General features: G+C 40.7%; 1 protein-coding gene across 4 annotated transcripts in view; it reads left to right on the top strand.

The window, feature by feature from the left end:
• The window catches only part of slc6a9 (solute carrier family 6 member 9), a 73,099-nt gene extending 47,903 nt beyond the window's left edge, over positions 1-25,196 (top strand). For all 4 annotated transcript variants that reach the window (XM_075483799.1, XM_075483798.1, XM_075483800.1 and 1 more), the window contains 12 exons: positions 446-602; positions 3,959-4,090; positions 4,298-4,574; positions 7,482-7,614; positions 7,750-7,884; positions 7,973-8,076; positions 10,928-11,165; positions 12,797-12,931; positions 13,024-13,123; positions 15,599-15,699; positions 17,479-17,649; positions 19,930-25,196. In XM_075483799.1, coding sequence (XP_075339914.1) covers positions 446-602; positions 3,959-4,090; positions 4,298-4,574; positions 7,482-7,614; positions 7,750-7,884; positions 7,973-8,076; positions 10,928-11,165; positions 12,797-12,931; positions 13,024-13,123; positions 15,599-15,699; positions 17,479-17,649; positions 19,930-20,178 — 1,932 coding nt within the window. In that variant the 3' untranslated portion in view covers positions 20,179-25,196. The remainder of the gene's footprint in view (positions 1-445; positions 603-3,958; positions 4,091-4,297; positions 4,575-7,481; positions 7,615-7,749; positions 7,885-7,972; positions 8,077-10,927; positions 11,166-12,796; positions 12,932-13,023; positions 13,124-15,598; positions 15,700-17,478; positions 17,650-19,929) is intronic.
• Positions 25,197-26,442: the final 1,246 nt, after the last annotated feature.

A 26,442-nucleotide genomic window follows, 5' to 3' on the forward strand; every position in this document is an offset into this window, starting at 1 on the left:
TGTTAGTAGTTAATTATCAGTGTATGGTTCTGATGTAAATGATTCCTTAAATACACCCCACATTAGAATTTCCGTGCTACAAAAGGGAAATAAAGGCTGTTGGAATACTTTTTCTCTATTTGTGACTTAGGATTGTAATGTAGTGTTTTTTTTTTTTTTTATTGGAGCTTGTGCTGCTTTGGTTAAAAAAAAACAAAAAACATTAAGCCTGCACCGCAGGATAAATGCTCCTTGGAATGTTTATTTGATTATTACCTCAAAGTGGCTTTAAAAGCATCAGAAAGCAGCAAGAGTTCATTTTGTGGATGCGCATGTTAATTTGTTTGATTTATTTATTTTTTTTGTGCAACTGTTGGACTCTCTGCAGCGACACTGGCTCAGAAACTCACTCGTCGACTTTCCAGTCACCTGAGGTCACCTCAGTCTGTCTCTATTTTTGTTGCAGAATGGAGCAGTTCCAGGAGAGCCAGCAAAGAAGGATGAAAACTCCCGGAGGGGGAACTGGGGCAACCAGATTGAGTTTGTCCTCACCAGCGTGGGTTACGCAGTGGGTCTGGGCAACGTCTGGAGGTTCCCCTACCTCTGCTACCGAAATGGAGGAGGTACGAATTGGTTAGACTTTGAAAAAAGAGAGCAGAGCTGCAACTACATGCCAAACAGGGCTGTCGCTTTTTCTTCTGATGTGCTGAATAGCTGCTCCAATGAAAAATTACAGTCCGTTAGGGCTTCAGACCACAGGTTGTTTAAATAGATGCATTAGACTGTTAAAAGTAGTCTGCCTAGTGATACAGCAGAGGGCGCCCTAGTGACATCTTGACCATATACACGCCCCAATAACCTCAGTAAAATAAGATAAAGTTCAGTTTTCCCTTTTGCTACAGAAATGGAGGAAACTAGCGAGCGAAACCATCCTAAGAGAACAGTCATGACACCAATTAATCTGAGAGGCGGTGTTCAGAAGAATTTTGGATTTTACTCCGTAAATAATATAGCAATAAACAAGTACAATGCTATATGTTTGTACTTTGTGCAAAGCAGCAACAAATCTGCTGACTCGTGCCAGTCTGCCATCCAAGTAAGGCAGTGGATGCATCAACTATAAATGAATTACCATCAAGTGTTCAACATCTTCAGACTGCCTGCTACTTAGCACAGTCAGCTACAGCAGTTACCTTGCTAGAAGTTTAAAAAATGCCGTCACCAATGAGATAGCAAGATAGGCGTCCAAAAATATGCTTCCCATTCACAGTGATTGATGAGCTGGGTTTTAGGAACTTATGATGGAACTGGAGTCACAGTTTCTTTGACAGTTAGGTCCTGGGTATGAGGGAGCTGAGAGGAAACCGCAAAGCTGTCCCTGTTGCACAGAGCATCAGCAGAACACTGGATGAATCAAACCTCTCCCGTGAAGCAGTTGTAGGTGTCGCCCCGGTCTCAAATTCTTTCAAACTTTATCCTGGTAAAAAGTAAGAGCCGTCATACTTGCATTAGCAATAATCAGGTCATAAACAGATAAGGTATGGAAATGCTAATGGTCACATCCTAAGTGATTTGGTTTCAGTTTATATCATCATCATTAATTATCGATTCTTTTTGTCTGCATGGTGAAAGCGGGGTGTTGGCAGCATGCAACGTAATCCACTCATATGGCTTGTTTGAAAAGATTTGATGTTACAAAATGCAGTGCAATGCCTTTTAAATATAGTTTGTGCACTGTTATTATTTACTCCCTATTTTGTTCTTTGGATATCAATAACAAAATAACTTTTGGGAACACTTTTGGCAGTTATAACCATGTGGTGGAAACTTTATTCCATAGATGCCACCTTTGGCAGTAACCTACTAAAGTTGTGGAGGGCATCCATCAATCTTTTGGTGCTATAAGTTCGTCTGATCAAATCACCTGCGCCAGCATGTGTGATTGCTGGAGCAGCACATGCAGCTGTCAAAGGCTGCAAACAACCGAGGTTAGACGAGGGTATTCAAACTGCTCTAAGACAGATTACAGCAAAACGGCTTTATTTTCTGCGTAATTAATCTCTGACTCTCGCTTTTTACTGCAACAGTGTTAACCTGTAAGCTAAATTTACTGGGCAAATCATTTCCAATTTCAGGTAGACTGTGTATTTATTATTTGTAGTATAAATATTAGAGTGTTTGTGCCCTAAAATCTTTCCAGTTTTCTTTGAACAGCCCAGATGTGTCATCTGTCTTCCATATACAGATGTTCACTGCTGTCAGCTGTCCTCGCGAACCACACAGAATCCCACATCATGTGCCTAACTTGAATCCGAAGCATCTTTTAATGCTCATTTTGCATAAATAGGTTATTGTTCATTGAGATGTGAGCTGTGTCGAAATATGTCTAAGCACGCCGGAAGAATCCAGGTGTTGCTGCTGACGTGCAGCTTTCACAATGCAGCAGCTGTGTTTACATCAGAAGAGCGCGACGGCAACAAGGAAAACTCAAGCTCTGTTGCTGCCTGTGGTTTTTTTTTCCAAAATCTATGGATTTAACAGACAAAAAAAAAAAGATGTTTTTTGCACTTCAGTATTTTGCTTTGAAAATGCGCTGGAAAATGACCAAAGTGCAGTCAATGGCAGCAAGTTTGGTCAATGTCCCCTCACTCGGCGATTGAGATTATTTCTAATGGCACGGCTCCCACTTTGGATCATATGTTTACGCTGCAAATATTTGGACTTGTGTTATGGATGTAGGAGACTGCATTCCCCTGCGCTGACCGGCTGTGAGCGCGCCATGCATTTGCTCATACACAGCGGCAGATACTGTGAGGTACAGAGATACAGAGAGGACGGCTGAGTTTTAGCAGAAGTGATAAGGTTTTACTCTTGTACGGTAACAGCCAGTTGAGTCGACCTAGTTTACATGTGAGCAAAGTACAATAAAAAACACACAGATGTTCCTTAGAGATATCTGATTTTGTCCTCTGGTCTTAACAACAAAAGCAGACTCAGCTGGACATTCGGTGACCTCTGTGCTGACAGAAGGGGGTGTTTGTTTTTATTGTTTTTCTTTTTCATTTTGGTTTTATGTTTTTCTTCTGACCAAACAACACAAGTCTTGTATATGTACAACCCTGGGGGAAAAAATGAACCATTTAAACCCCTCTGTTCATCAAAAATGACTATCGAAAGGTTGGAACTGTGAAATCTTTTTGTAAAGATTTTGATAATTTTGGATTTGACATCAGTAGCATGCCAGAAAAAAGTTGTTTGGGGGGGTCATCAAAAAAATTATAAAAAGAACAAAAAAACATCCAGTGAGAACATGGGAACTCAATTTGATAACTGGCAAAAGAAAAGAAAAGTATTGCAGTATTTCACAGCTTTAGGTAGGGAGAGGTTCATTATTCTGAAATCTACATAGTTAATTAGCTTAATAATTCAGAATTAGAATTGAATTAGAATCGGGGGTTCATATAATGTCTTTAATGTAATTAAAGAAGATTCAGAGAAGCAAACCTAATGCATCTATTGCAAAAAAAAGTCTCATTAAATATTGACTTTAAACGACTTGGAAATCATTGCATTTTAGTTATATGTTTGGAAACGTTGTCAGTAAGAGTCAGAAAGATCAGGTTAAATGACTTATTTTAACTTGTATCGCCACATCGCTGCTAGTGTATTTTTTTCTCTTCAGGTCCTTCATCACTACTTTAGATTAAATTAAAGCTTGGAATTACCTTTAATTGTCTCTGTTTTGCTGAAGCTTCGTCAGATAATGAGTCCAGATGTTTCTGTGAAAAGATAAAATATGAAGTCGGTTTAACGAATGCTTGAGGCCCGCTCCCAGTGTTTTTATCAGGACTAACGTAAAAGTTTGAAAAGGATCTGAACTTATTTTTTAAGAAATTGCTTTCCATTAATTCTGCAACCAGTATTCCTTGTTTACCAGTAACCCAAACTCAGTTCCTGCTGTGTTTCTTCTTTCCCTTAGGTGCCTTCATGCTTCCGTACTTAATCATGTTGGTATTCTGTGGCATTCCCCTCTTCTTCCTTGAGCTTTCCTTTGGCCAGTTTGCCAGCCAGGGCTGCCTGGGTGTTTGGAAGATCAGTCCTATGTTCAAAGGTCAGTGTAATGTGTGTACTTTTGTCGTGCTTTTAATCTTGGAATCCAAATGTAAGTCTATGTTGTGGTCTATATGTAAAATATCTCTGGTCCAAACCTGACTGTAGGTAAATAGCTCTCCTGGAACTGTGACCCAACCTATGCCGTCTGCCATTTGCTGCACATTTCATGTTCATATGCTCCCCCTTTTTCTCTCCTCCCTTCCAGGTGTGGGCTACGGGATGATGGTGGTGTCCACCTACATTGGGATCTATTACAACGTGGTCATTTCAATTGCCTTCTACTACTTTTTTACCTCCATGACGAGCCTGCTGCCCTGGACGTACTGCAACAACCCCTGGAACACGCCCGACTGCAGCGGGGTGGTCGGCAGCGGCTCCCAGCTCAACGGCAGCCTGGCCAACGCCACCACCAGCCTGGTAGCAGGTGTAACAGAGGTCGTCAACCGCACCAAGAGGACCAGCCCCAGCGAGGAGTACTGGAAGTAAGAACTAGAAGGAAGCAATGGGCCTTCAGCCACACTGAAACAACGCTGTCGGTATTTGTCAAGCTCATTTTTAAGGATTCTAATGAAAGAGGTTTGGACGTTTTCACCCACTATACTAACAGTTTTAACTTTAGATAGTCCCAGAAAGTGAAGAACATTCCTATAGAAAGTATGTAACATCATTATTCTAGTATTTGACATGATAATAAATCATCAAAGTTTGGTCATGCAAAGACTGTTTAGTACACTTTGTTTTGCCCAGTTACACAAGTAACCCTCTTGACTCGGCTCTCTTTGGACTGTCGTACTTGACCCACGGGTCAAAATTGACTTGCACACATTAGATAAGCTCGCATCAAACATGCTCCATGTTTGTAGGGAGCATTCAAATATTTGGACTAGATTTGAGTGGAGGTGCAACAGCTTCTGAACATGGTGTGATTGCGTCACCAAGTTTTCCTTCATTACTGTAATGTTCAGTCTGTTTTTAAATGGTATGTCCGTAACAAGCTGAAGTACAGTGCTGTGCAAAAGTCCTGAGCCACCCTTCATTTCTTTATATGATGCTTCCGAGCAGTTAGACTTTCATGTTGAACAGTAGTTCCTTCGAGTTTATGAAAGTCTTTCAAATTGTTTTCACAGTTTTACAGACACAAGATATATTTTTGTACCAAGTGGGTGATTCTCAGGCTAATCTGTGTGCAGTGTGGTGTTCAGTGTGTCCTTAAAAAAAGATGGAGGGAGGAAAATAGATCATTTGAGGCCAAAAGAAGTGGTAGCAGGCCTAAAAATCGATGAGCAGCATCTGAATGTGATGTCCTTAAGAAAGAGAAAAAGAATCCAACAAAGACCTGAAACATGACCTGAGAGATGCTCAGGAATGACAAATGGCACAAGAAGTGGACTTAAAAAAGTGACAACAGGTCTGATGGAGGGATGAATCCTGCCCAGAGCCCCGACCTCAACATTATTGAAGCAGTGTGGGATCATCTTGACAGAGAACAAAACAAAAGGCAGCCGACATCCAAATCAAATCAAATCAAATTAAATCAAATCAAATCAAACTTTATTTATATAGCACCTTTCATACTAAAAAGCAGCACAAAGTGCTTTACATAATAAAATCAATAATCAAATCAATTCATGCATAAACTCACACACAACATCACACCGACAACCACACTGCACACATACCACCCCCCAACATGAGCAACATCAATATCAACAACAATCAACATTAAAATCAACATTAAAATCTGGCTTGACGCTGAAGTGAGGAAACGGTATCTTGGGGATCTGTCCACACCGGGAGCCAGCCCACCAATGACCACAGAGGCCGCCACCACGGGGAACCGCCCAGATCAGGGCAGGCCGGCATCCACACCACAGCCAGGATCCCCCAGCCCCCCCGAACCAGGGCGATCCCCACAGCAATGACCCCACAGACCGAGTAGGCATAGTGTGGAAGATCCCCATGAGGAAAAACACTGGATAAATAAGTGTATAATAAAATTATTTAAAAGAAGAGCTTTGGGATGTCCTTCAATTCCATTTTAGTTTGATTGGATAATACTTTGATAATCACTGGGGGAAATTACATTGCTGCAATTTTATTTTTTTATTAAAGATATGCTAGCATTATGGATCGATAGCAAAATTAAATATAAATCCACTGACAAACATTTAGGAAGTTGTAGCCTGGAGAAATATTCCTTAAAGGTGGGGTAGGGGTTCTTTTTCTGGAGCATTTTTTTACATATTGCTTGAAATACTCTTCACACCCCCATTGCAACCAATTAATTAAAAGTTTTGACACAAAAATGAAAAGTGGCCTCTAGAATGTACAATCTAGGAAAAACAGTATCCAATCATACTGAACGGACCGTTAACAATGATTGGATTCTGATGCCGTCTATCAAACTGCAATCTGCTCCTCCCTCCCCCTCCTCCCCCCTGTGCGCATACCCAGAAGCTTGGCAGGAAGCTAAACTAGAGCCAGCTTGGCTAGCACCTAGCATTATTAAACGTATAGTTAGCATATACTAAATACGGCAACGATCGATGCATTCTGTTAGAACAGCGCTCGTGCACCTTCGTGCTCGTGACCAAGCATTGACTCTAGAGGCGTGGCTTCGGGGGAAAGTGAAGAAAAGGGTTGGGACTTTTGACCTGTGTATTTTCAAAATGCAGCTTCGCTGGACTCAAAATCCAGGATCTCCTACCCTACCTTTAAGACTACATAAAAGAAATACAAAAAGCTTCGAGCTTTGTTTGCAAATGTTAAGAAAAGATTGCCGCATCTGTATTATGCATGAAGAAATTTGGGCTGGCTCAAGACTTTTTCACAGCGCTGTATAACTGAGCCAGAAGAAAAGCTGCAGAGGTAACGTACACAAGGCTGAATGAATAAATATCAAAAGTGATGGATTCATTATCCAGAATGTTTGTAGGTAACTGGTTTTATGTAGATTTTACCACAGAGCAGCATCAAAGGAAAGAAGGCTAAAGTCCTTTATGCTCACCTCTGGGTCTTCTGGGGTATTTCAATACATTCCATGTCTATAGAGGCTATATAATCCATCCCCGAGTAGTCTGGGTCTGCCCTTTAGATGCACCTGCAATACCAATACCCTCACCACTTACTATATAAAAAAATAATAGTACTACATTGCCCTGAGCCAAGACAAACATCCAGTTTTGACTTATTTAAATTTTTAGTGACATCTGTAAAGTACCGCAGCCTCTGTTTGCTAATTTATTACAGCCTAAAGTTGGATTGAATTTTTTTCTTTTTCAGCGTTGTTCTTCCCTACAAAAAGGAAAACACTTTTATTCCAAACCTGTGAAGATGAAATGTTCAAATATGCAATACTCTTTCTCTGTTCCTCCATCTGTCCGTGCCAGGCACTACGTGTTGAACATCTCTGATGATATCGGTAACTTTGGCGAGGTCCGTCTCCCCCTCCTGGGCTGCCTGGCTATATCCTGGTTCGTGGTCTTCCTCTGTCTCATCAGGGGCGTTAAATCCTCCGGAAAGGTCAGCATGCAAAAAGAGATGCACGCTAATGTCCATATTTGCCAGATGCTACTTTATGCCACTGGCAAATATATTCAAAAGTCTTGCAAGCTCTTCTGTGACTAAGTCTTTGCCGGATTATCTGTGTGTGCTCAGGTGGTGTACTTCACAGCCACTTTCCCTTATGTGGTTTTGACCATCCTGTTCATCCGTGGCATCACTCTGGATGGAGCCATAAATGGTATCAAGTACTACCTGACTCCACAGTGGCAGAAGGTCCTCGATGCAAGGGTATGCACGAATATCAATAGGTGGATGAAGAGTTAACCTGGAAATAGAAATGTTTTCTACTTCTGCCTGTATGTGGATTGTGTTGTAGGTGTGGGGAGACGCTGCCTCACAGATCTTCTACTCCCTGGGTTGTGCCTGGGGTGGTCTCATTACCATGGCTTCCTATAACAAATTCCACAACAACTGTTTCAGGTTGGTACCCCAGACTGAGAAGAAACAAGAAAGACTCACCTGATTTAAAGGAGTAGTTCCACACTACATCCCGGAGTGTTTGTGTGTTTCCTTATTATTTTAACAATACCCTGTATTTAAAGCGAAGAAGTTTGTGAACATAAAAACTTAAAGCTATGCGCTTCTAACTCTTGAACTACATTGACTTTTGTTGTGCACCCTCCAGGACCCAAAACTGTCCCTCAGCACCCAAAGGCCATACCACAGTTCACGCCTTTGGTTTCCAGCCCCGCACCACAGCGTTTAGCTTCATGGCCATTTGCCATTTTTGTGGGCTTTTGATGGCGTCTTTGTGCCCTCTTAAACATGACAACAAATTCATGTGTGTGATTGAACACTTGCTGGGCTCCCACAGATTCCTTTTTATGACCAAAGAGCAAAGGACCGGTGTTCCTTTAAAGAGATTCTTAAATTCTCCACAAAGTTTTCTTTGAACTGAAACAAATTGAATTGAATTAAATTGAACAGAATATGAAGCTGAAGCTGATGTTAAACTAAACCGGAGGACCATTAGCTTAGCTTAGCATAAAGGAAAGAAATGAAGAGTTGTGAAAGCCACCCACCAGTAAGTTGTCATTATCGCTTTAGCAACATGCCCCCGTCAGTTTGGGGGATGTATCATTTGAATGAGACCTTGTTTGTTTAGCTGTTGAGTTAAAAATCAGCTTTCCTCAGAATAAGCGACTGCATCTTTATTTGGTGAACTACACGGGTTTCGGAAGTTCACTTGTACAGTATGCAACAGTTTGGAAGCTTCACGACCGGCCAAAACGACACCAAAGCACCCAGCGTGCAATATATTGTCACCATTCGCAAAGTCATTGACAGGCAGCATAAACTGAGTGATAAAAAGAAACTGCTTGAAGAAACGAAAATGTTTCTCAGTGGTTGTGATCTGCTTTAGCCTTCCATATTCTGGCCAATGTGAGAGGTTTTTCAGATCGCGTGCACACAAATGTAACAGCAAGGCAAGGAGACAGAGAAAGCTCGATGACCATATAGGTTTGGCTTAATGCGGCCGAATGCCCCGACATGTCAGAGCAAAAGATTGACGGGGAAGGGTGGATTTGCTCTCTAAGTCAGTCAGGAACCAACTTCAAGGCTTAATGTTTTAAAAGAGAAATGGTTTGACAGCACATGGGATCTGTCCCATGATAATTATTTTTGGACTGGTCACACTACGTTTGGTGAACAAGGGAGAAAGCAAGAAACCGTGGTTCAAATGTTGGAAAGTGGAGATAAAGAGAGGGAAAAAAAGATGCCATTCACTTCCTTAGCTTGTCCTCACATGCAGATAGCGAGGGCGTCGAAGAGTTGCACGGGGGGAAAAAAAGAAGGTTGAAGATACAATTTGTTCCTCTTGCCAGGAGCTTGAGATAGTGCTATCTGTGCTCACAGCTGCAAGGAAGCCCTAATCAGATGTGTTCTGCAGCTCCATCACACACTTTCTGCTCTCCTGTTGCACCACCAGTTGGTGCGTATTGGGCAGTGCAAAATCATGGACGAAAAGCAGTCAAGCATCGGAGCTATCAAAGGCAACCCTAACAGGAAATGTGAGGAAAGAAAAATCTATGAACCCACAATGATTTCCGTGTTAAATCTCAACAGAGAACATGAACACGCCTGAAAGAGAAGACGTTAACAGCGGCTCTGCAGGTAGCTGAAATCAGTCGGTGTCGGAATAAGGACAGCGAGTCGCTATTCTGAAAACTCACTGCACCAGACGTCTTGAGTCTGAGAGTATTTTCTTCGTCAAAATTCTGTTTGCAAATGAACACCCAAACATGTGCGATGTAGTCGAACTTCTTCGACACAAGCTGAGCTATCTTTGGAGAAAAGACATCCACCGCTTCATAAGAACTCTGTTGATTCACACTATTCAGCACAGCGGGATCAATCATGCTTTGGGCTTTTTGTCGCAGCCTGCGGCGAAGGGAACGTTTCAGTGGCACACGGAAGAAATCAATACCAGTAAATTCTCAAAGTAAACATCATTTCGTCTGTGAAACGAAATTTATTCGTTATTATTATCTCCAAGACATCTCAAAACTGCACCTAGATGCATAAACTGAGTAATTGTCATTGTCGAAAACCAAGCCAGCCAAAAGAAATCGTACTGAATTACGAGCCTTTTCTTGAAAATCTACCCGATGAGAACTGAAAATCTCTTAGCTGTCCACAAACAAGGTTTACAAGTCGTGATGCTCCCCAAAGGAGGTGTTACTGACCCTTTTCCATTTATGTTTAACTCTTTTTTTTCCAAAATCAGGTTATCTTTTACTCTGTTGTGAATCTTTAGAGGATCTTCAATAAGATGAACTCATTTTTAGGAAGCTCTAATTTACAGCGCTGATGTTTATACTGATAATTATAAAGCACATTTAAAAACAACAAACATGGCCAAATTGCTTTACGGTCCGATAAAGCATCAGAGATGTTTCTAACTCTTATTCTGGCCTGGTGATGGGGATCGCATTAAATTACAAGGTCCATTCCAGGGAAGCTGTTCGGTTTGGCCCCACAGCTGTGAGGCTGACTGAATCTGAGAATGATTTACAGGTGGAAGTTTCAAAATGTAGCCCGCTTCAAGTATAATGCAAAGCTCTCCCTTAATTTCATATGCAATAAGCACAGTAATTAGCACGAGAAAGTAAAACGTGTTGCTCAGTGTTTGGTCATCTGCAAAAGTTCCCATTGTAATTGGTAACAGTGCTGACGACACTCATTTTTTGAATTGATCCCATTTTGTTCACCATCAGTTTACCAGAACTGTGCTTTGTTTTTGTTTTTTTTTCACACTTGAAACAAACAGAGACAGCATCATTATCAGCATAACCAACTGTGCGACCAGCGTGTACGCTGGCTTTGTCATTTTCTCCATCCTGGGCTTCATGGCGCACCACCTGAACGTCCCCGTGTCAGAGGTGGCCGACCACGGCCCAGGACTGGCCTTCGTGGCTTACCCAGAAGCTCTCACTCTGCTGCCCATCTCACCAATCTGGTCCATGCTGTTCTTCTTCATGCTCATCCTTCTGGGACTGGGAACTCAGGTGAGAGCAGGAGTCTGGGGTATAAAGTCGAAATGAATGCACTGACGCACGTTCGTGTTTTCACTGGATTGATGTTTCCATTAAGCATGTCTTTGGATGAATTTAGAGCTGAGTCTAACTTTTGTTGTAGGGATTCTCTTTCGAGTAAAGATACTTCTTTCGTTTGACCACTTATGGTCAAGGAGGATCCCTCCAACTGGTCAAGTTGAGAGGAGGCAGGATATTTTTGGGGCGCCCCGTGCCATGGAGCAATCCTAAAAACAGCCACTCAGGGAGCTTCAGGGGTCCACTGCTGTTTCTGTCCAGTGGGTGATAATCTTTAAGCCTGGGCTGCATCTGGGCATTTTTGTAGCAGCAGATCGAGTCTAATCCACACTCACTGGTATACCACTTGGTCCAACGTGTCATGGCCTGCGATAATCAACTCAATTAAGGTGAGCCTCTCGTCTTGGCTCTTACAGATCCGGGCCGGACAGGGTTGCATTTGGGCAAGGATTGTCTCTCTGACTCTTTGACCCATACAGGCTCCATCCCACGCTTAGGTTGGGGTTGTTATCTTTTAGGAACAACAATATTGAATTGAGAACTCTCACCTTTATTCATCCAACAGTCTTTTGTTTCATTGAGGCCTTGTTTCATAAGAACTTAACACTTTCATCCAAAATGATTCAATTTTAATGCATAACTTTTGACCCTAAATTAATTAATTAATTCACAAAGTCTTTGTATTTTTTTCCTAAGATGCATGTGATACAGTAAAAAGGTGGTTTTCTCCTTCAAATAGATCAAGTTTCATGTATCAGGACAAAATTAAAGATCATTCCTTCACAGGTTTTTTTCTTTTAGTTTAATGCATCCTCAGACGAAAAACAACATATGAAATATTACACTTTGACATTTATTTTAGAAGAACTAAGCCGAAGAAGAAGGAGTGTGTGATAAACAAAAAGAGCCATGAACCTTGACTCCTCTGTATACCAAAGTATTCTAGAGTTAGATGTGAGGCCACAGGACAAGTCTACAACAGAATGTCTGAAAAAGGAAAGAATCGAGGTGTTGCAATGGTCAAAGTCCAGACCTCAGCCTGATTTAAATGCTGTGGTGGGCCTTAAGAGAGGTGCACATGAATAAATGCTCACAAACCTCAATGACTTGTGGTAACGTTGTAAAGAAGAGTGGAATTAGTTGCGTTGAATATTTAATGACAAAGTGTAAAAAATCATGTGTTGTTGTTCCTCTGTGGTGGCATCTACCTCACTTTAAGACCTGGTAGGAACCTTTTTTATTCCCACTATATCTTAATAAAACCTAAAAATTGAAAGACTTAGTCCTTTCTTTTTCACGTCTGTATCTCTTCATAGTAAGTACTTCAGTAAAACGACATTTACGACAGAGAGCATTTTCCCCCCTTTAAATGTCAACCTGTGAATCGAGTGACATTACAAATCTCAACGCATCATTGATTATCACTGGATGTGTTAAATGTCAGCGTGGAAGACTGACTCCCACTATGTGTCAAGAGTCCCGTTGCATTTCTCCCATCATGTTTGCAGATATTTGAGAGCCAACTGTCCAGTTTCAACTCTCATTTTAGTTTCCTCTTGTTTCTCCCTGTTGCCTGTTTCTTGTAGTTCTGTCTGCTGGAGACGCTGGTGACCGCCATCGTGGATGAGATCGGCACCGACTGGATCATCAGGAACAAGACCGTAGTCACACTGTCGGTGGCCATAGTTGGTTTCCTACTGGGAGTGCCTCTAACAACACAGGTAAGTCCCTGTCCCTGACACTCGCGGTCACGTCTTGGAACGCGTGCTGTTTTCTCTCGTGAGGAAAGCTAATCCCTTGTTTCTGTGTGCAGGCAGGAATCTATTGGCTGTTGCTGATGGACAATTATGCTGCTAGCTTCTCTCTGGTCATCATCTCCTGCATCATGTGTATCTGCATCATGTACATCTACGGTAAGGAGAGAAAAAGGCTGGACATGTTTGCTTTTTTTCGCTAAAACTCTAAAAGTATTGCTTTGAATTGATATAACAAGAAATCGGTGCACACTGACTGTGTGCTGTTCCATTTTGAGTCTACTTCTGGCCCAATCAGCCTTTTCTCTTATCTCTGAAATGTCTCGTCTCTGCATGTAGACGACAAGATTTCACAGAGAAACGGCAGTTTTAAATGTCAGCCCGAGTGAGGCGAGATGTATAAAGTCATTAAATGTAGACAAAACTTGAAACGTTCTCGATACTTTTACCTTTACTGATTGGATTTTTCCTTTTCTCTGAGTCCAATAACACGCGAGTGCTATTGTTACCTCTCAATTATATGTTTTACCAACCCACTTGTGAACCCTGATTTAGTGATCATCTGGAGGGGACACTGTTTAATAAAACAAGCAAACCCACAAGGATCATCATGTTTGGCACTGCCAGCCGAGGGTCATTTCACAGCGATCCAAAAACAAAAGGCAGAAATCCAAGAGCAGTAGAATGGGAGAAGACTGAGAACAAGGGGAAGGGCTCAAAACGGAGAGCAGGACATTTGTATAAGCAGCAGTGAATCTGAAAGAGGAAAGTTTTGAGCTTCTAAGACTTTTGGAGTGTGGGGTCAGAGTTTGGCTCCCAAATGCAAAGGATATGATTAAAAAGACAGTAATAATCCAGACCCATACATATCAAGCTAGTTATGCTGTTAGCGAGCACACAAGCACACATATAACTGTAGCCTGGTGTTTGCAGGAATCATTTAATTAGCATGCAGCTGATCGGGGATATTGAGCACTTAAAGTAACAACCTTACTGATGTATTTTACCTTTTGATAATGTCCTTTAGTTCAGTGGTCTGATCAGCTCATTTTATTTCATTATGCACTGAAAACAAGAACTAAGTGAGAGCAGCTGGAGTGGATGATGACAAAAGATTCATCTCCAAAGCTTTGGGCGTGAGTCCATCAGCTCCCCGTGGCTGCTGAGTTCGTCTCATAGAATGATACTGACTCATGGGAAGCCAGCGGCTTCAACCAGATCTCACTTCAAGTCAGTGCATCTGATAAACTGTAGCTTGCATCGTTATATGAATTCTGTGAAGTTGTCACATTTCATACCAGGTTTTTAAAGACAGGAAGTGGAACTGAAATGCTAAGACAGGAGGATAAAGTTGAAAAAAAGTGTGTCATCCTTAATGTAGACCCTGGGGTCCAAACATCTACCTCCACTTAATAGAACTGTCAAATTTTCATCTGATCCTGGAAATAAACTGAAAGTCTGAGCACTGAATGAAAATCGATCAAAAGTCCAAGACCTGTAAAATGGATAAAAACCTGATAGCTAGTTTGTGGCATTGACAATAATGACTGCAGACAGTCAGATTGTCATTAGTTTGCGTTTATGATTTAGCAGCTTGTAGATTATTTAATGAACTCATTAGAGACTTGTTAGAGTAAATTAGCCTGCGGTCTTTGTTCATAAATCATTATTGTAACCTTGCGTCGAGTTTCCACTAGAACATTGATCGTTAAAGGTGGGGTAGGGGATCTTTTTCTGGAGCATTTTTTTACATATTGCTTGAAATACTCTTCACACCCCCATTGCAACCAATTAATTAAAAGTTTTGACACGAAAATGAAAAGTTTTAGTGGCCTCTAGAACGAACAATCCAGGAAAAACACTATCCAATCATACTGAACGGACTTAACGATGACTGGATTCTGATGCGTCTATCAAACTGCAATCTGCTCCTCCCTCCCCCTCCTTCCCCCTGTGCGCGTACCCAGAAGCTTGGCAGGAAGCTAAACTAGAGCCAGCTTGGCTAGCACCTAGCATTATTAAACGTATAGTTAGCATATACTAAAGTATATATAAAGTTAGCAAAAGTTAGTCAAACCAATCAATGCTTGCTGTCAGAACAGCGCTCGTGCACCTTCGTGCTCGTGAACAAGCATTGCGCGTTCATGTACTCTAGAGGCGTGGCTTCGGGGGGAAGTCTAAAGAAAGAGGTTGGGACTTTTGACCTGTGTATTTTCAAAATGCAGCTTCGCTGGACTCAAAATCCAGGATCTCCTACCCTACCTTTAAGTTGGATTTTGATCGTGCAAAACATGACGGCAATGCTAAGCGATATGCCATAAGTCAAACTGATTTGAAGCAAAGATGGGCTTTTTTTGTGTTAAATCGTGGGCACACCGAGAATGCGAGACATGAACATTTCCTGAATAAGGATAAGTTGTATCCAAAGCAACAAAAGACAAAATGTGACCACACCATCAGAATATCAGTGCATCAAGCTTACTTCACGAAGATACGGAGCAGAAAACTGTTAAACAGATAAAAGAAAAGAAAGACAGTACACAGATCTCCACTTCTCTGCCTTCACTGGCTTGAGCCCTTTGGACTCAGAAGTTAAAATCTCTCTTTGGATAAACATTTTTTTATTTCTTTCAGGCCACAGGAACTACTTCAAAGACGTTGAGATGATGCTGGGATTCCCCCCTCCTCTCTTTTTCAAAGTCTGCTGGAGATTCGTCTCCCCCGTCATTATCTCTGTAGGTTAAACCTACACACACATGTACATTAAGGCCTTATCACACACACACTGCTTCCCATTGAGCAAATGGCAGTTGAACACGTAAACTGTCCCTCTGGTGCTTTTCCATAACACTTTGTGATGACTTTCAACATGGAACAACTGCTACAGTCACATTACCGCAGACACACACAGCAGAGATGGGTTCATTTAACACACGGTCAGCTTTTAAGCAGAATCCAACAGATGTGTCGTTGAATAAACACCTACCAGCACCACTCAAACCATCCTTCTCATGTTTTTACCCACCATAATTAGCTGGAGCGTTGGGCAGTTTTTTCACATTATTTCAGACAGACAGAAATCTATACACATTTGAACTGTAGCTTCTCTGTATGACCAAATACCAATATTAGTAACTTCTCCCGTCCCGTGCTGTTATGTTTCACCACAATGATGCATGTTTGTTAGCTTGGATGAAGGTCAGTAGCAAAATGACATGTTATGAGAAAACTGTGAATTTAGAAGGTGTCCAAACATCATGCTACTCTTGAGTTGAGCTCCTGTTATGCAGCTAATCCCTCATAAGTATAACACTGACTGATCCAAAGATTTTTTTTAAAAAATAGGTTTTTTTTATTATTTTCACCTGCTCTCATCCACCGCCTCAGTGCGCAGTAATATTAATCATTATGGCAATACATGTTGTGAGAAAACTGTGACTCTATAAAGACTATTATACAATGGGCATTTTAAGTACTGCCTAGTCTCCCATGAATGCCAAATCTCAAAGTCAGGTCTGATTGAAGCCTGCGGAACATTAACAGAAATGTAACCATTGCCCGGTTGACAGGATGCTGTCTCTTTAACAGACTGATGAAACCATTAATGTTGCGTATCTCATATCTTTAAGTGGCCTGATGATCTGAGACCAGTCATGATGGCTGAATCTCTTGTTACCTTTCCGCACATATGTAGCTGCTCATCACGTTTGTTGACCAGTTGTTGGGGACCTGACCTACATTTGAGCTGCCGTCAGCGCTAATCTCTTTGACTACCGCTGGCTTTGTTTCCAGTATAAAGCTCTCAAAGCAAATCTTAGTGAGTGGGAACTGAACACATGCAGCAGCTGTGAATGGTACTTCCCAAACAGGCGTATTAGTCCATTAAGCTACAAGGTCAACCAAGAAACTCATTGTTGTGGATTAGTGGTCAGAATTCAGGCACTTTTGTTCTCTTTCATTTCACTCCACAGAAGACTTTGCTGCGCCTCAGGCATTCTGTGAGAGTTGTGCCTAAGCTCTCGGCTGTTTGCTACATGAAGGATGCTTTTCGGGACCCACTGCCCTGCATGTTTTCGATGTTTCCCTCCCCCAGCACACCTGATTCAAATGAATGGCTCCTGATCAGGCCACTGCAGAGCTTGATGACGAGTTGATCATTTGAATCAGGTGTGCTGGGGGAGGGAAACATCGAAAACATGCAGGGCAGTGGGTCCCGAGGACCGGAAATTGAGAAACACATACATCTTTTATACAAAAATGGTCTGACATGCTTCTCTCAACAGGGATTTAATGCTCATTTCTATTACATATTAAATGTTAAAATAATATGTTCTAACTTATTTATTTTAGATTCACTTATGTCACTGAAATGCATTTATGTTGTATGTATGTAGAAAAAGAAGTCTTCTTTCTTTTCCCTCAGAGATGTACTTTTGGAAATTTTACATAATGCAGTATTATATATATTTAAAGGAAAATAAATTGCAATAACTGTCTTTCTTGTGTCTCTGTAGTTCATCCTGATCTTCACAGTGATCCAGTACAAACCCATCACTTACAATAACTACGTGTATCCAGGCTGGTCTTTGGCTATCGGTTTTGCCATGGCTATGTCCTCAGTGATCTGCATACCCGTTTATGCCCTCTACAAGATCTATAGGTCCCCAGGAGCAACCTTCAGAGAGGTACAGCACCCGAGAAGGCCTCTGAAACAGCTCTACTCTAATATTAACCTGATATTAGCTGTACTGTTTTGCAACAGCGAAAGGAACAACTATATACATTTTATAATTTTACCAGTTCACCAATGAATGTTCAAATCCCACACAGAGGGTTACAGTGTTAAGTTTGTTTAAGTTTGAAACTAGAACTTTTTTGCAGGGTGACAGTGCTGACCATGGCGCCACCCGTATGCACATACAGGGAGCATGGAGCCTAAAATTAAAACTTTAAAGTTCACCACTTAAAATTCTAAAATGCAACCACAGTCCCAAAATGAACAATCTCACATTCATTTCTCACTTTTATGCTTTTAATATAGTACAGTGTCATGGAGTGCTAAGAAGTACTAGAACGTGGCCCCCGCGTCCCCCTGAAAAGATGCATGGCCATCGCTGCATTCATCTATTTTTACTACAGACTATCAGGACACAAAGAATCCAATTGTGATTTTTAAAAAAAGAATGTTTTTCGTGCATAGCACACTTTCTTTAGTCATTTTCACATACTGATAAAAGAATATCAGCCAGCAGAGGCCCACTGACAAACACTTAGTCTCACTAATAACATTACACAGGGTAACTTTAGCAGCAGGGGGAAAAAAAGTGCAACTTGCAAAAAGCCAGGAGCAGCTAAATATCGTACGCCTAAAAGACACTAAGAAAACAGACCAGCTGCAGGGTGACAAAATCTGGTTTGGGACCACAACAGCAGATGGAAGCATACATAGTGACAGTCAGTGAACATGCAGCTGTCTGTGCCAAGGCCAAAACAAAAGTTCAACTTACATTACAGATGTTTTCCTTGGTTGCCATTTGCCTGTGTGATCCCAAGGCATTTGTAGCTGTCCTGAACATCTGCTATGGTGTCCTGTGGTTGTTCAACGCCCTTCAGTCGTGATCGCCTTGCCTCTATTTGATTTTGGGACTTCCAGGCGATCCAGTGTCCGTGTGTGCGGCATTGAGTCGTAGGCTGTCTTGTTGTCAATCCGCGGGGTGCACAGATTTGTATGTCTGATCTTACAGTCTTGAGTGACAGTTCTGTTGATCAGTAGCTGGAGTTCTGCTTCCCTGGTGTTACTACTAATTCCCCTCTGGGCCCCGCTCATGTATTGAGTCAACTTATCTGCTACGATGCCTGACAGGAGCTGGTTCACTTGTGCTCCTAGGCTCATGGAGTGCAGTTAGTTTCTTTAGTCAGTAGGTGGGTATCAAGTCATGGCCTGGTGCAGTCCAACTCTTCATACTTGAGATTCTTTCTTGGATGTCTGCCACTATGATGGTCACTGGTTCCAATTCCGGGAGATGGTGGGTCTGTTCTCATCTTATTACACTGCCACTGAGGCATATACATACATACATATATATATATACAGTATATATATGTATATATGTGTGTGCGTGTGTGCAGCAGCAACTGCTCACTGCAACACATAAGAATGGGGAGACGTTACGATAAGGCACCTGTCACGGAGCTTTTCTAGGACATTGAAGACTTTTCCCCTTCAGAATCCCCTGAAGCGGATGGTGATTTGCTAGAGTGCTCTAATAATTAAAGCTGCATCAGTTCGAGCCAGCATCAGTAATGCCCAGAGCTGCAGCTCTCGACAATTAGACGAGGGGAGAGGAAGTCACTGAGCGATATTGTAACAGTGGGAGGAGAAGTAAAAGAAAGTAAATAGTGGGAAAATACAATGGGGAAAATCCATGAGAAAAATACAATGATTCACGAAAAATATTTCAAACCTTAGCTAAATGAAAAGTAAAGTGACTGGCAACCTGTCCAGGGTGTACACTGCCTGCATAAGCTGCAACCCAGCCCTGAATAATATAGAGTAGGTATGGAATATTGATGATTTCTTTTGTAAAATGAAAGAAAAGTCTAATACATAAGTGATATAAAAGTGCAAATGATTCAAAGACAAAAACTCATTAAATTAATTCTAATGTTCAATAACTTGTGAACTAAGATGTTATTGAAAGTGATTACAAAGATAAATGAGTACAGGTTTTATTCATGTAGATATTAAACTAAAATTGTAACACGTTAAATGGCTTATTTATGTACTTATTTACTTGTTATCTTTGATATTTTCCTTCCTTCAAACATCACAGGACATTTTGGCTAGATTGCTTATCCTTCTTTTCAGGGACTGTAGGAAGTTCTTTCTTCAAATGTTCTCACTTTGAAACTCGTTTAAATGACTCCACCCTCTGAATGATGTCCCTCTCCAATCTCTATCTCAGCGTTTGAAGTTTGCCTGCCAAGCACATCCAAAGTGGGGCCCAGCCCTGCAGGAGCACAGGACGGGCCGCTACGCCCCCGTGGCCTCCGAAGACACTGTGGAAGCCCGTCCGTTACAGGAGAAGGAAGAGCTGAAGGAAGAGCCGAAGGAGGAGGAAAAAGAGAAGGAGAGGAAGGATGAGATCAGCCTCACCATCCAGGGAAGCAATGGCTCCACCAACACACACAACAGCCCCAACCCCAGCGCATAGACGCCACCCCTCTCTATCAGCACTACTGGGCTCAACCTCTGCGGCCCACCGTCTCCTCCTTCTCTTCCTCCCTCCCCCCCCCCATTCTCCTCCATCCTCACCCCACTTTCCCACAGTCCTCTGTGGGGGAGATCCCATTCGCTGGAGACCTTTACATATTGTAAGGGCTTATTATTTCTATCCTAACCTCTTCTATCTGCCTGCGTGTTGTCTCTAGATAAATGAAGAAGAAAAAAAAACGAAAGGAAGAAGAAATTGGGTCATCATCCAAAAGATTTGTGTGTATGTTCGTGTGGAAGTGTGTGTACGTGTGTTTGGCTGAGTTGTTCAATTTGTTCCACATAATTTAATAATGCAGTTTGTTTTTCCTTTCATTTTTTTTGTAAAACTTGTAAATGTCATCCTCATCAGCAGTTAGAGGTACAGTAGATTGAGAAGCTGCATGTGTTTATTTTGTGCATGCGGCAGCAAAGAGACACACATTGTTCTCCTGTATTCAGTTAGCTGGGGCTGTTTGGGACGGGGGACTTTGTAGCAGTGGTGATTGGACAGCTGGAGACTTGTCGTGGTGCTGTAACTGTAGAGGAGGAGGGTAAACTGTGTCCGTACGGGCCAGTCGCAGTCTTAATGATGCTGAAAAACGGAAATATGCTCTACTCTATAGCCTGAAAAGGAGTCATGTTCATACACTTTTTATATTTCACAGCACACAGTGACCTCAAACATAGTCGATCTCAGCTTAAGACTAAGCCTGTTGTGTTTTTATGCTGCTTTTTCTTTAAGTGAAAAAAAAAAGAAAGTTTGACAGAGCACAACTATTTAACAAACACCAGAGAAGATGAGTGATGCTCAAAGCTGATTTTCTCTCATCCAATATTATTTTTTTCTTAATAAAGCTGCTTAGACTTTGAGAACTAGGCAGAGAAATATCAGTGACGTGTACTGTAGCTCTGCATTCACACATATACACACACTTTTTGACAGAAGAGGTCCCAGTGCCCATTTCTCAGGGTCCAAGTGAAGGTCAACTTTGCGGTTCCTTGCCTGTGGAAACTGTTACAAGGACTAAACCACCAAACTGTTCTCACTGTCAAAAAAACAAAAAAAAAAAACACCCACACACACGCACCCAAAACAGGTGCATGCAACTCTGCATGATATAGAAGTGCCATCTCTTCTTAAGTCTTCCAGACATTGTTTTTTGGTTAAAATGCGTCTTGGGATGTGGTATGCGAAGGAGAATCCGTGTGTCGTAGTTGGTGTCTCCAATGGGTCGTCGTCATAGTCTGCCCCGTTCAGGCATGTTACCAAAAACATTACCTAAGTTCCGTGAGTGTTGCACATGTTTTTGGTAACATATATATCTCAGATACTGACGTGCTGTCAGTCTTACTGTCAGTGGAACCTTTAATGTAATAAAGCTCTGAGCTCTGCCAAGCTGTGCTGTAACTGATGGGGAGACAGAAAGCAGAGAGATGCTGCTTGTTTCCAGAAAACAGAATAAAACTGTAATGAATTACGTAGTTTTAAATGTAGCTGCACAGTAGTGTTCTCTCAGTAGATGTCTTCTTTTACCTCTCATTGTAAAGTAACTTAGTAAATAATAATAAAGAAAGCGTATGTTTATTTTGTACAAAAGTTTAGAAACTACAGAATCATGATTAACATTGTTTACCATTCCTCATCTGTGACTTGATTTTGTTTTTTTGTTGGAGGGTGTAGTACAATGGAGAGGGGCCTCTTTAGCATACAGGATTGGGTTTCCCAAAAGTGACTTATTAGACTATGTCAAGTACAGTGTTGTTGGTAGAGGTCTGTGATGGTATAAAGACACCAGCTCGGGTGGTGGGGAGATGCTTTTAGCTTCACAAGCAGGGACCTTTTTGGGGGATTGCATCAGCTGTCGCAGTTTATTTGCATTATGTCTTCGGGTTTATACCGTTTATTCGCTATCAAATTAAGGGTTGTAATACCAGTGTAAGCACTTAAATGAACTTAATACACAAAACTGTATATCACATAAAGCACATTTATATGCAGGTATGTTCTTCACTTCTTGTCAAGAGTTTAGTGAGCGGCTGCAGTTAGCTTAGTTTAGCATTACGTTAGCTTGGCATTGTCTAAAAGAATTACAGTTTACTTCCCAACACTTACTTTACTTCTAATTCGTACCAATTAACTTGATATAATTTATTTGAAAATAACATTTCAGTTGCCTGTCTGCAGCTCTCAGCCAATAAATGGTCTGGGCTGTAGCAACATAAATCCATTGTTTTATGTACAAATTAAGCTAACAAACTGTGAGCTAATTTGTTAGCTTTGACGGGCAGGGCAATGAATTATGGATAGCCTCAATGTTTTACACCTGTTTTTAGTATTTATGATAAGCTAAGCTAACTTGATACAGTCTGTAGCTTCATACTTAGCAAACGGTGAAGAGGATACTGTTTTTATCTCGATAAACCATTTTTTGAAGTACTTATGGGATGTCTATCAATAGTTGACAGACATTTTTTAGAAATACTAAAGCACAGCTTTGGACAAAGTTTGCACATATTCATTCCCGTTTTCACCATTATTCCTTACGATTAAATCTTAAAATGAAAATGCAGTTGCTCCAATAATCCACAAGATGGAGAAGTGCTAAGATTAAGTGGAGCTGAGATGTGAATATAAAAAGCCCATCAGACACAAGGCTGGAGAATATGTTTAATGAAATTAAATGAAAAAAAGACTTTATTCATCCCAAAGGGAATTAGTATGAACATTTCAGAAACTTTAGATTTTTAGAAATTAAAAAAAATTCTTTATGTTTTGGAAGCAACAATAAGAGAAAAAAAAACACAGTAAGCACAGTGAGCATTCTTTAACAAGCACACATTTCTAACCAGCTTCTTAACTGTCTTTTGTACAGGAAAGTTTAGAGTGATGTGTTCTGGCTAATCCCCTAAATAGAGAAGTGTAGCGTTGCTTGGTAGTTAGCCGTCTGTTTTACCTTTTGTTTCTGGTTTATTCCTGATAATTCATCCCATGTGAAAAATTTTGTAATACATTTTAAAAAAAAATTCTTTTAGTTATTTTTTTTTTAATTCCTGAATTCCCGCAAAACCAGGTGCTTTGTAACACAAGCCAGTATATCTCCCTCGTCTAATCTAAATGTACTGTTTTGCTTCTTGTTAAACATTCAAACATCCACTTTTTAAATGAGGCTTTACTTGTTGAAAGATACGATCAGGAATTTATTGTGCTGAGTGTATAGTGGGACAGCATGTAGCTCAGACCATATCCTGCTTGTGATTGCTTGTCTTGTATGCTCATGTTGTAATAAGTGAAGCTTAGCCACCATGCTATCTCCCCATATATCCCAACCCTCGTTATCTCTGCTGACCCTGCAACTCTTCCTTCTGTTGTACAGTAAGGTCAAAAAAAAAAAAAAAAAAAAAAGAATGGTGTAATAAATTGTGTCATGTGTGTTTTTCTGCGTTTACTTTAGGGGTTGGGTGTTTTTTTTTTCTGTGGGTCAGGGATGGGCAAGTATTGATTGATTTTAGTTTTGATTTGTCATATTTCTGGTAACGTAATGTAGATTATGTCAAGTGTATTGTGTATTCTGTATTAGCTCTTACTGCGGAGCCTGCATGTAGAGCAGGTGTAGTGTCAGTATTGACGTCCATGTACCTCTAATCTACCAGAACTGGCCCTGTCCTATTCTGCTAATCACATACAGTCTATCTTTTAAAAAGAAAACATTTTGTACTAAAAGATGAGAAAGAAAACCATTATCTTCCGATTGAAATCATTTTTAAATCCATGTTCAATGACACTGCTTTTTGTTTGTTTTTGACATTGCATTCGCAGAAGATTGAGATAAAGCCAGCTGAAATTAAAAGCATTGCCAAACAAAAAGCTTTGGATCGAAACTTGAACTACAAAAGAATGGTTAGTTCTCACTGTGAGCTCTGGTGGAGACAGAAGCTGCAGCTACATGACGATGCTTTTGTTTGTTGTTGTTTTTTAACATTATTACATCTTTCAAGTTGTTTCATGCAGTGCAGTACCAACAGTCATACATCGCTGTTTACCTTTAATATCCCGTGGCCCTAAATGCGAGCAGTTTGACTGTTTCTGTTGTTGGAAAATGAGCAGAATCAAAAACACTGAAATGACTCCGCAACCAGTGTGGAATCTGCATGCGGAACTCATATTTTCATTCTTCTGAGAATATTGTTTTGTGATGACATCTTGGACAAATAATGTGGCATACGTATGAAACAAGGATCCATGTACTATTTCAAATCGATATATTGCTCTTGCTGGTAATGTAAACCATGATTTGTGTGGCTGTGAAACCTTTTATTTGGTCCTGCAGAAAAAAAAACACAACTGAGAACATGGACATTAATTGACCAGGTCTTTCCATCACTGTGCAGAAAGCCGCTGATGCTTAAAAGAAACAAACAAACAAAAAAAAACGTAAACTCAGCAAAGGTTTGGACCATTTTTTTTGCACATAAATACAAAGCACAAGTGCTCAACTGTTGTGAAAAAACAAAACTGTGATTTCTGTGGTTCTCAGTAAAGGACAGACCATTACCTCTTGAATTTCCTACTACTGCACATATAAGCATAATCTTGTGTTGCAGCACTTTAGAGAAATCAGCAGTTTTTTTTTTATTTTTTACAAGCAACAGGAAATATATGTATGAATAACATTTCACATTTGAAACAACACCAGTCAAGTAAATATCATCTTCTTCAGCGGTATGGCTGAAAGAACTTGCAGTGTTGTCGCTATTGTTCCGTTGAAGGAGTGGAAAGGAAAAAAAGCACAAGTGAGAAAAGAGAACTCAGCTTATCTGGTACCTTCTATCATATATATGTTTCTATCTATCTAACCATATCTGTTCTTGTTCTTCAACCTTTAGGGCCAAAATCCATTGAAATGTTTTAGTCCTGTCGGCTGTATATCGTAAACTGTTGAATTACAAAATGGTAAATAAAATCTATTTTAAAGATCACCTCTTGTGTTTTATTATGTGTGTTGTTTCCACAATACAGCAGTCTTAATATTGGATTCTTCAACATTAGATCCTCAATATTGACTCTTTCACATGTGTTTTCTTGTATAAATATTCTTCATGTTTTGGATTTTCAGTTTATTTAGTTGCTCAACATGGCTGATGGCAGATTTAGTTTCTGAAAATGACTTTATGTTAAGCGCTTTAAAATAACATACTATTAAGTATAGAGCTTGCAGAATTAGAGTTTTTATAAAGTAACGGCTTTAAGATTGATACACTTACGAAAGTTTAAATAAATCACCGTTTTGAATTTGTCACGATACGCACATACGAGGCAAAGGGGTTGTGGGAAAAAAAATCTTGTAAATTATGATAATTATCATCTGTAGAAAGGGATTAAAAGATCTCAGCTCAGCTCAAAGTAACGGGTCAAAGAGAGCCTGTTTTAACCGAAGCCAACTGTTTGGAACACTCACTGCAGGTATGAAATATTTCTATTACCTTCACGCTCTGACAGCTGACAGCTACATGAATTCACACGATCAAACTGTGCAACCTTTGTTGCCATGGTAAGTATACCCTGTCGAGAATTCAGCAAAGACACATGAGTGCAGCGTGAGCCCGCTCCCAAGGGAAGGGAGAGACTTCATGTCTGACACAAAGGCGTTTCCAAATTTGTTTAACAATTATTTTGAAAGAAAAATCAACCATTTTTTTCCTCTGCCTGTTTAGTAAGATCGGCAGTTGCGTGGGCAGGTGAATGGGTCGAAAAATGTTGTCATAAGTGTTGGTCCACAGGCAGTATGTTGGATATTCTGAGAATGTGCTGCTTTGTTCATTGGTGCAACCTCAAACATTTTTCAACAACAAAACAAGCTGATGACAAAGTTCTAATTGTTGGAAAAGGAAGAAATAGCCCTGAAACTTTTTACCAACACAGCTTCCAGGCACAAGTGCTTTGTACAAATTAGACAACCGTCCATGCACCAGGAGCGAATGTAAGACACATGATGTCATACACGTTACCTAAGTTACATGAGTGAACAAGCCTTTGTCTGACTGAATTTTTTGAAAGACTGTTTGACAGTTGCATCCTGTCCCCATGGTTCAATTTGATTCAATCATTTTTTTCCCTATATTGCTGATGTAAGTCAACACGACCCTCTGTAAACAAAATGTCCGCCATACCACGGATGGTTTGCTGTGCATTGACATCACAGTGGTGCGTGCATAGCTGTTAATG

This window comes from Odontesthes bonariensis, chromosome 14 (assembly GCF_027942865.1).
Source record: "Odontesthes bonariensis isolate fOdoBon6 chromosome 14, fOdoBon6.hap1, whole genome shotgun sequence".
In the NCBI taxonomy this organism is placed as follows: domain Eukaryota; kingdom Metazoa; phylum Chordata; class Actinopteri; order Atheriniformes; family Atherinopsidae; genus Odontesthes; species Odontesthes bonariensis.